Source organism: Ictalurus punctatus, chromosome 1 (genome assembly GCF_001660625.3).
Source record: "Ictalurus punctatus breed USDA103 chromosome 1, Coco_2.0, whole genome shotgun sequence".
NCBI classification, from domain to species: domain Eukaryota; kingdom Metazoa; phylum Chordata; class Actinopteri; order Siluriformes; family Ictaluridae; genus Ictalurus; species Ictalurus punctatus.
In genome coordinates, this window is record NC_030416.2 from 35,219,341 (window position 1) to 35,236,567 (window position 17,227).

The following is a 17,227-nucleotide window of genomic DNA, read 5'->3' on the forward strand; positions in this document are numbered from 1 at the left end:
ATAATTGATTAAAGTCGTGTCTCTGGTGAGGACCTTTAAGTTTAATTTGAGGCTTGCTGAACAAGAAGAGCCCAAAATGACAGCTGGTGCACTTAACGCGTGGCCGGCTTGCCAGCGCCGAGCATGAGCATCCTTTTGAAAGCAGACACTGACGAGTGGAGATCTGTTCACGTTAATGCCAAATCCAAGTCCTGCTCTACTGGGGTATGTAGCTTTTATAAATATAACTACAATGACGGATAGCTTTTATTCGGTGCCGAAAGCCAAGAGGAGGAGGCTTCGACCGAGGAAATGACGGCTCTGCTCAAAAAGATTTAAGAAAAACAAAAGATGCTTCTGGATCTTCATGCCATCCGTGAAGAACGGTGGCGGTAGTACGACGCTGCTCTAAGGTTCTGAACGGCTTGTGAGTCTACGTTTTAACCAGAAATTCTGGTTACATGGAAGAAATCAGGAACGTACGATGTTATGACCATGACGATGAGTCTTTATTGGTTACATAGACGTTACAGCGGAATTCTTTTCTTCATATGCCCAGCATGTGAGGAAGTTGGGGTCAGAGCGCAGGGTCAGCCATGATACAGCGCCCCCTGGAGCAGAGAAGGTTAAGGGCCTTGCTCAAGGGCCCAACAGTGGCAGCGCTGGGGTTTGAACCCCCGACTTTCTAATCAGTAACCCAGAGCTTTAACCGCTAAGCTGCATGACAAACACCAGATACAAGAAGGTTCATTAGTACCCGGTTAATCTGGTTCTATGAGCGCACAATTCATTAAATCGTGGATGTTTTCTTTACACAGAGTTTACGCGACTCAATTCATTTGCAGTAGTAAGTTTAGACGCAAGGCGAGTTTATCTGCACAGCGCAGTTAGTCATACACTGAGGAGACTCAAGCGACGGACCAGACGTGATTACAATAAGCATAACAGTTCGGAATACGGAAGAACGCACGGCGAGCCGTACGGTCATATGGAAATAATCCACGCCGAGGCGGTACTGGGTGCTGCTATGCTCGCGCTTTTAACTGTTTATAGTTACGTTCAATGCTATTGGCGTCACCAGTCTCTGTCTGTCAATAAGACCAAAAAAAAAAAAAACCCCCAAACTACACAGCTATGTTTGACATGGACCTTCTGACCGCTGGTTCCAGCTGTGGGTTACATCACGGCTAAACGCAGCTTGTTGAGTACTGTCTCTAGGCACCATTACTCAACGTGTTCTCCACTGATCTAACAGACCTGCCTGGTGGAGCATGAGAAAACAAACGGTGAGTCCACATTACAATGACGTGACCTCCATTTGGGCATTTTAAACTCCGGATTATATACACAACACTTCCTGAAAACGGCGCGGCTGACTCGGTAATGCACGCAAGCAAGAATGGAGGCCAGGACTAGAGCTTTGTTTGGGAAATGAAACTCGGATGCTGGTAAATCATTAAATCCGAGGCGCAAGCTTTCTGAACGGTAAAGAAGCACGGTGCGGTGACGTACCTGGAGGTATGAGGGGAACGCCTCTTCCAGTTTGGTTTTCTTCTTCCTGTACCTCTTCTTGACCTTCTCTAAAGGTTCGGCCACAGGCGGCGTCTCGTCTACAGGGGTGTCGGGTTCATTCCAGCCTGGGAAACGAGAGGAGGGGCAACGTGTGACTCTCTCGTATCGATAAAAAGCAGACGGAAGACCCGGCTTTGTTATTTTATCGTTTTTAGAACAGGTCTATACTAAAATGGACTTTTTGCAGAGTGGATTTCCATTCAGATATCATTCATACTTGCTCTGTACATGCCGCATTCATTCATTTTTTTTTACCAAACAAAAATGGGGCCCCCAATCAGGGTTGCCAGATCTCAGTAAAAAAGTTTGCAAACTTGCTTCTTTTTCTCAGCCTTTACCCGGGAAACAAACCGACTGGGGTGCACACAGTTCTGATTGACGGTATATATCTTGCACACAGGAATGGTTCTGTACATCATTGGCGCACTCCGTGCACTTACACTTTCTCTTTGTTTGCTGTAGTCTACGTCTGCAGAAATCTATTAGATGTAATTCTAATTGCTTCCTTTAAAACAAGATATTGGTGGCTATTGACTGTTTATACACCATCCCCAAAAATATTTGACCACCTCCGGACTTGCGTTTCCCACCTGCATTATCCCATATATACAGGGTATGCGTTGACGTGACTTCCCTGCCGGAACGCGCCCCCTCGGCCGGACCGAGCGGCAAAACATGCAGCAAAACGGCTGGTTCAAATAGGGGAAGCTGCGAAAAAAGCTAGTATAACTAACGATCATCAGCTTAAATTAAAGTCAGTTGGACTCGACAGTGACGCGTACAACTCACCCAAGAACCTGTGGACGTTGGCATGTGGCCAGAAATCGGATTTCGACGCCGGGGAAATACACTAAGCGTGGGTGTAAAAACCACAACACTGGCAACCCTGCTATCAAGGGCCGGAATGGAAATTGGGACTGGAATTTCAACCTTACCTTCTTCTTTCCCAGTGGGGTTTTCTACGAGCGATCCAGTGGAGTCCTTCCTGCTCAGGCATCGCTTGGTTTTGCCTTGCCCGGTCTTGCTCCTCTGGCGAACCATAAACCCACCAATACCTAGAGAAAGAATGTGATGGGAGATTAAAAAAAAAAAACACAAAAAAAAAAAAAACCTAATGCCAATATGAACTCCAAACTGGGATCCAGTAAGGAATTAATAATGCGGGACACTGATAGTGAAACGCTGACATTAATCTCTATTATTCAGGCTGACTCACGAGCTGCAGCCTGGCAGCAGGGTGATTCATCTTGGCTCCTTGCTTTGCTCTGCACTCCAGGAACTATTTCAGGTGAGCCTATTTTGGGCGAGCCAGTCTGGCACAGTCCGCCCTGCCGCTTCCTCAGCCCAGAGATGCCAATGAGCACTTATACAAACTGGCCTCCGGTTTGAGTTGTGAATGGGGGGGTTGAGAGAACTAAATTTTAAGCCAAGAGGTACAGCTACAGGCCGCAAAATATCCATACGATAATATTTATAGTGCATAATCCAGCTGTGTAAAACAATTTAGAAACTACATATTTAGGTTTGCTCATCCGGTAGATGCTTTTATCCAAACTGACAGGATACAACTGAAGGTTAAAGGCCTTGCTCAATGTCCCAAGCATGATTGCCTGGCTGTTCTAGGATATGAGCTCATAAATCCTCCAATCATAAGCGCCCAAAGCCTTAAGCACAAAAAATAAATAAAAGAAGTAGTAGTATTCACCAGAATCGTTCAATGACTTTTTGTTGTCCTCTGGCTACGTTAGGCTTAAAGATATAAATGAAAATCCCCCGACCAATGTCTGAACTCGAACCCAACGCACTATCAATCCTCCATAATGTCTTTGGTCCTATCGACCGGGGAAAAACACAGCCAAGAAAAAGCTCAATTAGTGAAAAGTGGACAAGAAACCATTCCTTTATTTCTCATTTGACACAAAGGGAACAGATGTTACGTTGCGAATAATGCCTGAAAAGTAGCCACTCATTAGTAAGGCGTCACACCTGCTAGTTTTCACTTGATGCATAGCCAGATTAGCACCACTGATCCTTTCATCCTGAGATTTCCTTCACTAATAGTAACGGCGGCTCAGGCCAACACATCAATCCGTGACAAAGCAGCACATGCGATAGTAAGAAAGCCAAAACCCAAGAGCGCTAAACTCTTCCACCCGATCATCGCGACTTCGATACGTGACGATGACACGGCTATCTGTGGCCGGGAGTCCAAGGCAACTAAACTGGGTGGAACGGATGGTGTCACTCTCTCTCGCCAGCTCGGGTATGCGGAAGAGGGCAGATTTCCTCGTAGTCTTCGACTGCCCTGTGAGTTAGCATTAGCGTTAGCTTTCAGAGTTGTAGCGGCTGGCTCGATTCGACCAAGAGCAAGCACATGCTAGCTCTCAAAGCTGGCAGGGAAGAGCGAGCCAAGTAGGAAATGACGAAAGTGGGAGAAAATCGCTTGTCTGTCGTCTTCCAGAGATTAGTTAAGCACCTTTATTTTTTTTTGGATTTCTGAACATAATTCTTGTATTTTAGCCAAGATATCATCAGAATATGATTTTCGTGTTTTTTTTCCTTCCCTATCCTATTTTCTCCCAATTTAGTCCTATCCATAGCCTTGTTATGCTGGTACCAACCAAGAAGAGTAAAAGTTAATGACATGCTTCCTCCAAGATACCTGCTGTCAGTCACTGCACTATTTCAGGCATTACAGCAGATGCCCAAAATTAGCTGGCATCAGCCTGATTGACAGGTGAGAGAGTAGATCCATCCATCCCCACCAGGGTCCGTGCCTAATCATGTTCACCCTCTTTAACTTGCTATCGATGGAGACGTCAAGATTTGAGAATACTCCGATCGGGAAAAACGAGCTAATTAACACACCGTTGTTTATTCCCCGAGTATCAGTTATATCTCGAGATATCCGAACGTGAGCTTGATGGGAATAAAGCAATTACGGATAAACCCGTTCGTAAAATTCCTATCTTGTGCAGTTCGCGTCCTGAACGTCAGCGAATCCGGAATGAAACGGCGGCTATAACGTCACCACGCAGAAAGTCACATTTAATTAAAGGGGTATTTGCATCGAAATTGGGCACACTGTATACGAATCAAAGCCTTTTCTTTATACACAGGCAAGCGAGCAAGAGTAATTGGGGAAATTAGCATAATCTTTGGACAAATAATTAGTACACTGTTCCAAAAGATTTGACAGGCAGACGTCTGAAGTCCCCAGCAGACGCTGGGGATCCTTCTGCTGCTGTGTCGGGCCGGGCAGTTTTCACTTCTTGTTTATCTCTGGGACTTTTTGCCTCGAGTAAAATGCGATGAACGAGTTGATGCAACTGCTGCATGTAAAACTGACACAGGAACTTGCCGTGAAGACGTGTACTCGGTCTCGGTCAATGTCTAGGTAGGTGGGACGTGTCGAAGTAACATCCACATGAACGCCAGGACCCAAGGTTTCCCAGCAGAACATCGCCCAGGGCGTCACACCGCCTCCGCCGGCTCGCCTCCTTCCCATAGTGCACAGCAATGCACTCGGCCGTCCGCATGATATAAAAGAAAACGTGATTCTTCAGACCAGACCACGTTCTTCCATCGCTCCATGGTCCATCACACACTCGGATTAAAGTGCTATCCACCCTCTGCTGCATACATGAGCTCATGACTGACAGGGGAGAGAGACTCTACCGCCACTCCCACCCAGAGAACACGGCCAATCCTGCGCTCCGGGGCTCTCGGCCACGGACGACAGCCTCGGACGACTGTCGGAATTCTAACTCGTGAGCGTTCGGTCTCGATTTACTCGACTACAACTGACCGGTTTAGTCGAGGGAAAGTAAAGGTGCTAGCCTTTTCAATCAGATTCCCACCAACTCTTCTTCACGGAATCCAAAACTCAAACACGTTATCGCTCCTTAACCGGAGCAGCAGATCGTTTCACAGTACAGGATTACTGAAGCCTCTCTCCGTCTCTGAAGTGCTCCGGTTAACTAAAATAGCACCGCCATAATGGTAAAGGCTGTTAACGTTACCGCCCACGTAATCAGTACGACCGGATCTTTTAGCCAAATACAAAGCATTAGCACACACACACACACACACACACACACACACACACACACACACACATACAAAGACAAAACCCCTGGTCAATCCACAGCGGTTCTGAAAACGTTGTTACGTCCCGTCATATATTTAGAGCAGCACTCCGATATCTGCCGAAGACTCCGGTTTGGACCGTGCGGCTAAAATAACACCCGAATTCTCACCAAGGAAACCGTTTCAGTCTACACACCGTAACAGGGACTGCTCGAGAGAGAAAAATGAACCGGAGTGCAAAACTTAACTTCCACTTAACACGCACGTTATATTTAAATTCCGCTATACTGCTTTAAGTACTTTAAAAAAAAAAAAAAAAAAAAAAAAAAAAAATTAAATAAAAAAAAAGATAAGCTCTTTTTAAGAGATTACTTCTTCCTAGAGCTCAGAGTAAGAGTTTTTTTTCAGAAGCTCTGCTTAGCCAGGAGCTCTGTGGGCTGCTATTTAAGGTTGGGATTGTGCAGCCACATCATTTCACACTCCACTGGAGCTGTCCTTTCCGATAAGTGCACTTCTCCTTCCCTTTCTCTCCCGCACTCTTTCTTTCACTCCTTTCCATTCTCTCCCTCCCTCCCTTCATGCCCACGTCTATAATTCCCTCCTTCCCGTCATTTCCTCACCTGGCCTGTAGGGTTTCCTCTTCCTCTTCTTGATCCCATCGAGACCTTCGGAGGTTTTCGGTTCTTCGTCGTTGGGCTCGCGCTCAGGACTGGAGTCGGACTTCCCGTCACAGTCCATCAGATCCCCCTCTGCGTACAGCAATGCAAAATCTCTCTTAGCAGGGTTACTGCGTTAAACACACACAGTTTTAAAACCTCTATCGACGTTTCCTGACCCTCAGCCGACACGTGTGAGCGAGACCGTATCTCAATCCGGCACCTCCCATGTGTGAGGGCCACCTGCTTCCTACCGCAGACGTTTCTCTATCTACAAGCCCGCGGTACTTCCTACTGAACTCATCCGGCCCCGAAATATAAACAAGTACATCATCCGACACTGTTAAGGGTGATTTTACTGTCGAATAACGACAAGAAACGGACAAATGAACCCCTTCACGCACGCATTATTTATACGCTCATCCAGACGCAAGTCGGTTTTATTTGTAGAGCGCTTTAAACAACAAGACGTGTCACAACTCCGGAAATGATCGATGCAGGACGGAGATTTTAAACGTGCAAGTCGATCCCTGACGAGCGAGCCAGAGGCGACGGAGGGGAGGAAAAACTCCCCGGGGTGATGCGAGGAGGAAACATCGAGAGGGACCGGACTCTGAAGGGAACCCGTCCTCATCTGGGGGACACCGGATAGTGCGATTATAAATAAATACACCCCTTCTATAACTGCGTACGACATGGTCAAACAGTGCAGTCGCGTAACCAGGAAATTCATCACAGTTTCTACATGCAGTCGGAATTCTGATAAATAGTATAAGTAAATAGTTTGGCTATGAGTTTAAAACAAACAAACAAACAAAAAAACAGCCTAAAACAGTAGGCCTGAAATAACACAATGATACCACTAATAATAAAAAGTAGAAATAAAACGTCCACGTTTTTTTTTAACGTTCAGTTCTAAAATACGCAACGAAGACAAAACTGGGACTACCGCATGATGCGCGGAGGGCGGCAGCAAAACACCTTACTTCCATTTTATTTGTTATTTATTGATTTTCATGTAGAACGTAAAGTTAGGACTGAGAACTACGGAAGTATAATTTACGGTAACGATCTCATCCCAAGTGATTTAGGGGTGAGTTACAGCTGATATTTTCTTATAGCGTAAAAAAAAAAAGCCTTAAATTGACTGTCCGTGAGTGAGGACACGATCCATGAAAGGAAGAAGAAAGAAGAAGGAAGATGGAGGAAGAAGGAAGATGGAGGAAGAAGGAGGAAAAAGGAGGAAGGAAGAAGAAGGAAGAAGGAGGAAGAAGAAAGAAAAAGGAAGAAGGAGGAAGAAGAAAGTAGGAAGAAGGAAGGAAAGAAGAAGGAAGGAAAGAAGGAAGAAAAAGGAGGAAGAAGAAAGAAGAAAGAAGAAGAAGAAGGAGGAAGAAGGAGGAGGAAGAGAAGGAGGAGGAGGAGGAGGTAGAAGAAGAAGGAGGTAGAAGGTGGAGGAGGAGGAGAAGGAGGAGGAGAAGGAGGAAGAAGAAGGAGGTAGAAGGTGGAGGAGGAGGAGAAGGAGGAGGAAGAAGAAGGAGGAGGAGGAGAAGGAGAAGGAGGTAGAAGGTGGAGGAGGAGGAGAAGGAGGAGGAGAAGGAGGAGGAGAAGGAGAAGGAGGTAGAAGGTGGTGGAGGAGGAGAAGGAGGAGGTAGAAGGTGGTGGAGGAGGAGAAGGAGGAGAAGGAGGAGGAGGAGAAGTTGGAGGAGGAGGAGGAGAAGGAGGTAGAAGGTGGAGGAGGAGGTGGAGGAGGAGGAGAAGGAGGAAGAAGAAGGAGGTAGAAGGTGGAGGAGGAGGAGAAGGAGGAAGAAGAAGGAGGAAGAAGGTGGAGGAGGAGGAGAAGGAGGAGGAAGAAGAAGGAGGAGGAGGAGAAGGAGGAGGAAGAAGAAGGAGGTAGAAGGTGGAGGAGGAGGAGAAGGAGGAAGAAGAAGGAGGAAGAAGGTGGAGGAGGAGGAGAAGGAGGAGGAGGAGAAGGAGGAGGAGGAGAAGGAGGAGGAAGAAGAAGGAGGTAGAAGGTGGAGGAGGAGGAGAAGGAGGAAGAAGAAGGAGGAAGAAGGTGGAGGAGGAGGAGAAGGAGGAGGAGGAGAAGGAGGAGGTAGAAGAAGGAGGTAGAAGGTGGAGGAGGAGGAGAAGGAGGTGGAGGAGGAGGAGGAGGAGGAGGAGAAGGAGAAGGAGGTAGAAGGTGGAGGAGAAGGAGGTAGAAGAAGGAGGTAGAAGGTGGAGGAGGAGAAGGTGGAGGAGGAGGAGAAGGAGGAAGAAGAAGGAGGAAGAAGGTGGAGGAGGAGGAGAAGGAGGTAGAAGGTGGAGGAGGAGAAGGTGGAGGAGGAGGAGAAGGAGGAGGAGCGCTAAAACCTGAGTAAAACGAATCGGGCGATGCCGGTAGCGGTTGAATTCGGTGCGTCTGCAGTCACGTAGGCGGACTTTACCTCCACAGTGTTTGCGTATCTTGGAAGAAAACACGTCTTTATGTGGAAGAAAGTCAGACGTGATGGAACTGGCATTCAGTAAATAGAGACATTCACTGACCATGAGTTAAAAGAAGACGAATAAGAGACATTCACTGACCACCGCACGTAAAGTGTTACGTGTTCAAAAAAAAAAAAAAGACAGAAAAAAAGGCCAGATATTAAATGTAATGAAATGAAGGGAAACTAATAATGCCGCAGCTTTGGCCTGAAGAGCCTCCTGATCATTTTACAGGGTAATAAAATAAATTCATGACTTTTTCCCCCCAAACACCATCAATTGTTGTCTCTCCCACGAGGATTTCCAGGAACCCTGTTTACTGTTACCGCGAGACACTGGAGATCCTCAGACCCTGCCCCTGCCCTGCCGATGGATGAGACCGTCATTAATTAGGGGAGATCAGCCCAGGAGCTCACGGTCCGATTTGCTGGGGTTTTTGGAATCCTAAGTCGGATTCATTACACGGTTTAGCACTCCCAGCACCACAGCACGTCTCCGTCTCGCTCCTGCTCCGGATAGCCCTTATCCTTCTCTCCTCTTCAGGTTATACATTTCACATCTCCTCCATCTCCGTGTGCCGATGAGACACCAGAGCGACGCGAGCACTTGGAAACAACCACCGCCTCAGCTCAACTCGACATCGTATTCAGAATCAATCACGTAAGACGCGATCGTCTTGTTTCAGCTATCCAAACAGAAGCCGAGATCCCACTTATCCCCAAATAAACCCAAGGGCGGGTCTTTCTTTAGCTGGCATTAGGGCTCGGGAACAGCTGTACTCGCTGACCACAATCCCCGCTCATCAATAAGGTGAGAACCGGACCCGTTACGAACCCAAATATTCTCCAGTTTCGCGATCGGTCACGGTTAGCGATCGCGCTAGACGCGGACCGTGCCCGAGTCCAACCGAACCGCTCCCGGGCCCACATCTTCCATCTTGACTTTGGGGGTCAATGACCGGCGGCGTCCGAAATAAACCGCACCCCTGCGCAATATAAATAGACCTGCGAGACCTAGCAAAGCCTTCAACGATCGGACCTTCCGATCAGCAGTCCGGCGTCTTGACTGCTACGCTAGCACGGCCATGTTTACGTCTAACCGGCTGCTACTGGAGAGCGAGACACGCCCCCGGGGGCGGGACATCTGCAGTATGTTCTAGAGAGCGTTCTTTTGGGAAAAAACACAAGACTAGTACGGGACGGATCACGAGTCACAAAAATCCAGTGTGGTGTTGGTGGTGTGTCGAATCTAGGTGAGGAGCCCACTCTCCGAGTGACGCTGCATACACACACACACACACACACACACACACACACACACACACACACACAGAGCGTACCTCTACTGTCATCCATGTCGCCCTCCCTGGTGAACTCGGACTGCGGGTCCGGTGGAGCCTGAAGCACGGCCACGCTGTTCTGGTTGATGATCCGGAGTCGGAGTTTGGGTTTGGCCCGCCGGCGCCGTCCGGAGGGCACGGACAGGCTCTGCAGCTGGCACAGACCCGATTCAGTCAGACACACGCCGTCCTGAGTGTACGTCTTCTGGAAGTCTGACCGGGAGAAAGAACATGCCACAAATCTGTCCTCATTCTCAAGACATTTACATAACACGTGTCGGAACGTACGGTATCTCACAAAAGTTAGTACACCCCTCACATTTGTGTGAATATTTTATGATATCTTTTCATGTGACGACACTGAAGAAATGACACTGTGCTACAGTGTAAAGTAGTGAGTGTACAGCTTGTGTAACAGTGTACACTTACTGTCCATCAAAATAACTCAACACTCAGACATTAACGTCTAAACCGCTGGCAACAAAAGTAAGTACACCCCTAAGTGAAAATGTCCGAATTGGGCCCAAAGTGTCAATATTTTGTGTGGCGCCATTATTTTCCAGCGCTGCCTTCACCCTCTCGGGCACGGAGTTCACCAGAGCTAAAAGTATGATGCTTCTGATTTAACTCCACGCTTGTAAACCGACGAGTCCGTATCGGAGACTGTTAAACCAATGTTTGGTTTTTGTTTGCACCGATACTTTATCTTTAAAAACAGTAACCTAAGAATAAAATTGATTGCGCGTGTGTGTGTGTGTGTGTGTGTGTGTGTGTTTACCATATTCCTTGATTCTCGGAGCAGTCTGTATGACCACTGGTGGCTCAATGCTGCTGCTGCTGCTGCTGCTGATGCTCTCGGTGAGCTTTGCAATAGGACCTGCACCTGGAACCAAACACACACACACAGCCACACACACGATTATCGGGGTTTCCGACACGTTCATTAATTTTGGCTCCTTCTGCATGCACAATAACGCAGTTCGGCTCCATCATGGACTAAACACATCAGCCCGAAGCCACCACGTTATAAATGAGAACAGGTTGGAATCAGATTTCACATTTGGGACATCTGCTATATTAATAGATTAAATTTGGCCGGGAACGCGTTTTGTTGACTGAAATGCCGACGCGTCCTTCTGTCGCTCGAACGCCGCCACGAGCACTTGGCTTCCACTCGGTTCTGCGGATTATCTACGAACCGAGACGGCCAAACCCGGGAGCTGGCTCCGTTACCCCGTTATCTCCGGACCCTAATCGATCTCGCCCGTCTCTGGTCCTGATGTTCCTGTGTCTCAGTCAGCCGGGTGTGTATGAGCTCAATCCCCTAACAGTCTGCGCTTAAAGCGAGGCGTCTGAGAAGGCGACACGGTACGTTAAGAGCCAGGAGGAGGGGGTGTAAACTTTTGAACAGGAGGATCGGGGAAAAATCGTCAGTATTTCGTCTTCCGGGAGACGTGCAAGTGTATTATTTAGCGTCTGAAGGGCGGTACTATAAACAAAACAATAACAATTTACACCGGTCATCCTGTTCAAAAGTTTACACCCCCCTGGCTCTTAACGTATCGTGTCGCCTTCTTGAGCGTCGGTGAAAAGCTGGATCTGAACAGATCATGTAGGCGCTGTGGGAAAGGAGTTATATATTGCAGAAGATGCTGGGAAAGTAAAGAATGTGCAGCACCTGGAGGATTTTTCTGAAGAACAGTGGGCGGAGCCACTGCTCGGGACGAGCAAGGGACCCGTGAACGCGAAAACGCTCACAAGACAAACACGGTCGTGGATCACGCGGTCAACGACATCCAGTATTAAGAATCAAGGGTGTGTAAACTTTTGAGCGGGGTAATTTTTACGATAAACTCAGCTGTTATCTATATGCAAACATCTGTTATGTGAAACAGCTTATTCAGGACAGGACTGTATAAACAACATCACGGGATTTTCTTCCCAACTCCAAGCCAGTCTGATGAAAGCGTCAGAGAAACGAGGGAAAGGCGAACGTGAACGCGAACGCCAAGCTGAAGGATTCTCCGTTTCTCAGACGGCAGCACTGAATAATTAAAGCGATGATGGAGCGGAATGGCACGGACAGATGCTCTTACACATTATAATTACGTAATATTCCCACGCATTAGAAAAGACGGGGGAAAAAAACTGTTCCACTCCATTAATAAACAGCCGGGCAAAATCTCTTGTGAGCGCTGCACACGGAGCAGAGAGCGCGTACGCACCTGGGTTCGGGAGCGTCAGCATTCTGCACATGGTGCAGTCGAAGCCGTCATCCGCCGCGGCCTCCACCTCTTCGTCCGAGTTCAGACCCTGACAGGATGCGTGCATCCACCTGAGGACCGGGCAAGATTACATACACCCCAATGTGAGCAGTACAACACCAAGAAGAAGAAGAAGAAGAAGAAGAAGAAGGAGAAGAAGAAGAAGAAGAAGAAGAAGGAGAAGAAGGAGAAAGACGAGGAGCAGAAGAAGAAGAAGAAGAAGAAGGAGAAGAAGGAGAAAGACGAGGAGCAGAAGAAGAGAAGAAAGAAAGAAGAAGGAGGAGGAGGAGGGGGAGAAGGAGAATAAGAAGAAGAGAAAAAGGAGAAGGAGAAGAAGAAGGATAAAGGAGGAGAAGAAGGAGAAGAACAAGAAAGTGAAAGAGGAAGAGGAGAAGAAGGAGAAGAAGAAGATAGAAGGAGAAGAAGAATAAAGAGGAGAAGGAGAAGGAAGAGAAGAAGAAAGAGGAGAAGAAGCAGGAGAAGAAGAACAAGAAAGAGAAGGAGAAGAAGAAGAGAAGAAGAAGAAAGAGGAGAAGCTGAAGAAGAAAGAGGTGGAGAATGAGGAGGAGAAGGAGAAAGAAGAAGGAAAAGAAAAAGAAGGAGAAGAAGAAGGAGGAGGAGAAGAAGGAGGAGGAGAAGAAGGAGAAGAAGAACAAGAAAGAAGAAGAAAGAAGAAGGTGAAGAAGGAGAAGAAATAGGAGAAGACGACGAAGAAAGAAGAAGGAGAAGGAGGAGAGAAGGAGGAGGAGAAGAAGAAGAAGAAGGAGAGAAGGAGGAGGAGAGAAGAAGGAGAGAAGGAGGAGGAGAAGAAGAAGAAGAAGGAGAGAAGTAGGAGGAGAAGAAGAAGGAGAAGAAGGAGAAGAAGGAGGAGGAGGAGAAGAAGAGAGAAGTAGAAGGACAAGAAGAAAGGAGGAGGAGAAGAAGGAGAAGAAGAACAAGAAAGAAGAAGAAAGAAGAAGGTGAAGAAGGAGAAGAAGGAGGAGAAGACGACGAAGAAAGAAGAAGGAGAAGGAGGAGAGAAGGAGGAGGAGAAGAAGAAGAAGAAGGAGAGAAGAAGAAGGAGAGAAGGAGGAGGAGAGAAGAAGGAGAGAAGGAGGAGGAGAAGAAGAAGAAGAAGGAGAAGAAGAAGGAGAGAAGGAGGAGGAGAGAAGGAGGAGGAGAGAAGGAGGAGAAGAAGGAGAGAAGAAGAAGGAGAGAAGGAGTAGGAGGAGAAGAAGAAGGAGAAGAAGGAGAAGAAGGAGTAGGAGGAGAGAAGAAGGAGAAGAAGGAGAAGAAGGAGGAGGAGGAGAAAGACGAGGAGCAGAAGAAGAGAAGAAAGAAAGAAGAAGGAGGAGGAGGAGGGGGAGAAGGAGAATAAGGAGAAGAGAAAAAGGAGAAGGAGAAGAAGAAGGATAAAGGAGGAGAAGAAGGAGGAGAACAAGAAAGTGAAAGAGGAAGAGGAGAAGAAGGAGAAGAAGGAGAGAAGGAGAAGAAGGAGGAGGAGGAGAGAAGAAGGAGAAGAAGGAGAGAAGGAGGAGGAGAGAAGGAGAAGAAGGAGAGAAGGAGAAGAAGGAGGAGGAGGAGAGAAGAAGGAGAAGAAGGAGAGAAGGAGGAGGAGAGAAGGAGAAGAAGGAGAAGAAGGAGAGAAGGAGGAGGAGAGAAGGAGAAGAAGGAGAAGAAGGAGAGAAGGAGGAGGAGAGAAGGAGAAGAAGGAGAAGAAGGAGAGAAGGAGGAGGAGAGAAGGAGAAGAAGGAGAAGAAGGAGAGAAGGAGGAGGAGAGAAGGAGAAGAAGGAGAAGAAGGAGGAGGAGAAGAAGAAGGAGAAGGAGAGAAGAAGGAGAAGGAGAAGGAGAAGAAGAAGGAGAGAAGGAGAGAAGAAGGAGAAGAAGGAGAGAAGGAGAAGGAGAAGAAGGAGAGAAGGAGAGAAGGAGAGAAGAAGGAGAAGAAGGAGAGAAGGAGAGAAGGAGAGAAGAAGGAGAGAAGGAGGAGGAGAAGAAGGAGAAGGAGAGAAGGAGGAGAAGAAGAAGACTATTTCCACAGCAGACGTGTGTGAAATTCAGCTGTAAGCTGGTTATAGTGTGAAATGAAGAAAGAATGAAAATAAACTGGTGAAAAGGGCAGACAATATAAACGACACCTATATAAAATATAAAACCTGCACAGAAGATACAACACTCAGATCATTCGACTGTTCTACGTGTAACAGTAGAGCAAACAATTCAAACACAAGTTTCAAGATTTTTAGGGCTATATTACTTTACTCCAACACTGAAAAATATCGCGCATAAATTTACACGCCCCCGCGGAGGACGCGGTGAAGCACGACCGCGAGGACTAGCTCTATATTTAACATACAGCTGAGCATTCTTCATCATCATCATCGTCATCATCTCCACACTTTCACTCGGATCCACGTGATATTCATTCTGGGGGTAACTAGTTAGCCACGCCCACAGGGTGAAGGACGACGAGCGATTTGACCCCTGCCAGGGGCAACGTGGTCTAATAACGAGCGAGATCCGTTTAATCTGATGTATTAGATCAGAGACAACGCTGAAACTGTCGAGAGCTTAAAAGCAGAACAGCGACCCGAGCGCAATTAATTATCCACGACTCGGAGAGATTTAAACATGGCCGTGCCTCCCTGCTCCTAATTTCTCTACTCTCCCCACGGACGCTCCCGCTCGTGCCAAACCGGGCACCTGCGCCGTGGAGAAGTGCCCACCTGTCGCACTGCCGGCACTGCAGGATCAGCTCGTCCTCCCTGTACCCGCGCGCGCACACCGGGCACACGGCCAGGCTGGCACACGGGCCGCACTGTGTGTAGTTATTCTGCCAATCACAGCGCAGCCCGGGGGCCGTGGCTCCGCACTGAGTACACGATACACACCTGGAGGAGAGAGAGAGAGAGAGAGAGAGAGAGAGAGAGAGAGAGAGAGAGAGAGAGACATATTTATATTGAATTCTTTCCCATTGTTCTCTTTTAGAGTCATTTGTGTTTATTTTTTGCGTTTGTTCCTATAAATGTTTTTTTTATGTTTGAAAAGCGTTTTAAAATAAACTAGAATGTGTGTTAATCCATTCACACAGGGGTACAACACAGTCATGCCAATAGAGCTCAGACAGAGAGAGAGAGAGAGAGAGAGAGAGAGAGAGAGAGAGAGAGATAGGGAGGGAGAAAGAAAGAAACAAATAGAGAGAGAGAAGGAGAAAGAGAGAGACAGAAAAAGAGAACGAGAAAGAGAGAAGGAAAAAGAAGGAAAAAGAGAGAAAAAAGAGAGAAAGAGACAGAAAAAGAGAGAAAGAGAGACAAAAAGAGAGAGAAAAACAGAGACAGAAAAAGAGAAAGAGAAAACGAGGGAGACAGAAAAAGAGAGCGACAGAAAGAGAGCGAGAAGGAAAAAGAGAGAGACAGAAAAAGAGGGAGAGAGAGAGAAGGAAAAGAGCGAGAGAGAATGAATAAAGAGAGAGACAGAAAAAGAGGGACAGAAAAAGAGAGAGAGAGAAGGAAAAAGAGCGAGAGAGAAGGAATAAAGAGAGAGACACAGAAAGAGAGAGAGCGAGAGATAAGGAATAAAGAGAGAGACAGAGAGAGAGAGAGAAGGAAAAAGAGCAAGAGAAGGAATAAAGAGACACAGAAAAAGAGAGAGAGAGAGAGAAGGAAAAAGAGCGAGAGAGAAGGAATAAAGAGAGAGACACAAAGAGAGAGAGAGAGAAAGAGAGAGAGAGAGCGAGAGATAAGGAATAAAGAGAGAGAGACAGAGAGAGCGAGAGAGAAGGAAAAAGAGCGAGAGCGGGAATAAAGAGAGGGAGAGGGACAGAAAAAGAGGGACAGAAAAAGAGAGAGAGACAGAGAGAGCGAGAGAGAAGGAAAAAGAGCGAGAGAGAAGGAATAAAGAGAGAGACACAGAAAGAGAGAGAGAAAGAGAGAGAGAGAGAGAGAGCGAGAGATAAGGAATAAAGAGAGAGAGACAGAGAGAGCGAGAGAGAAGGAAAAAGAGCGGGAGAGAAGGAATAAAGAGAGAGACACAGAAAGAGAGAGAGAAAGAGAGAGAGAGAGAGAGAGCGAGAGATAAGGAATAAAGAGAGAGAGACAGAGAGAGCGAGAGAGAAGGAAAAAGAGCGGGAGAGAAGGAATAAAGAGAGAGACACAGAAAGAGAGAGAGAAAGAGAGAGAGAGAGAGAGCGAGAGATAAGGAATAAAGAGAGAGAGACAGAGAGAGCGAGAGAGAAGGAAAAAGAGCGGGAGAGAAGGAATAAAGAGAGAGACACAGAAAGAGAGAGAGAAAGAGAGAGAGAGAGAGAGCGAGAGATAAGGAATAAAGAGAGAGACAGAGAGAGCGAGAGAGAAGGAAAAAGAGCGGGAGAGAAGGAATAAAGAGAGAGACACAGAAAGAGAGAGAGAGAAAGAGAGAGAGAGAGCGAGAGATAAGGAAAAAGAGCGAGAGCGGGAATAAAGAGAGGGAGAGGGACAGAAAAAGAGGGACAGAGAGAGAGAGAGAAGGAAAAAGAGCGGGAGCGGGAATAAAGCGCGAGAGGCGGGGTCAGTACGTTGTTAACAGTAGGACGGACTTTGTGCAGGTTCTGTTCAGCTCTTGGTAACAGCACAGTAGACTACACTATATAAATAACATCAAAAAACATCAGATTTACACCCGTTCTGTGTCGGCACATTCACCCTCAAGCCACTAACCCCTCAAGGACAGAAACTAACCCCCACGCACGCATCCACCCCACACACACACACACACACACACACACTCATTAAATCTGAATTGGCAATACAATATGGCGTCGTATGGGTGAACCACTTCAAATCACTTTATACACCAGATAACAAGAACATAAATAAATAAACAAAATACGTTCATTGAAAAACCGAAGACA

The 17,227-nt window shown here is 47.1% G+C and overlaps 1 protein-coding gene across 10 annotated transcripts in view; it reads right to left on the reverse strand.

The window, feature by feature from the left end:
• The window catches only part of kmt2ca (lysine (K)-specific methyltransferase 2Ca), a 202,640-nt gene that overhangs the window by 36,863 nt on the left and 148,550 nt on the right, over positions 1–17,227 (reverse strand). For all 10 annotated transcript variants that reach the window (XM_053684190.1, XM_017481966.3, XM_017481991.3 and 7 more), the window contains 7 exons: positions 15,066–15,230; positions 12,324–12,433; positions 10,877–10,981; positions 10,099–10,311; positions 6,261–6,389; positions 2,487–2,606; positions 1,492–1,616 (listed from right to left, as the gene is read on the reverse strand). In XM_053684190.1, coding sequence (XP_053540165.1) covers positions 1,492–1,616; positions 2,487–2,606; positions 6,261–6,389; positions 10,099–10,311; positions 10,877–10,981; positions 12,324–12,433; positions 15,066–15,230 — 967 coding nt within the window. The remainder of the gene's footprint in view (positions 1–1,491; positions 1,617–2,486; positions 2,607–6,260; positions 6,390–10,098; positions 10,312–10,876; positions 10,982–12,323; positions 12,434–15,065; positions 15,231–17,227) is intronic.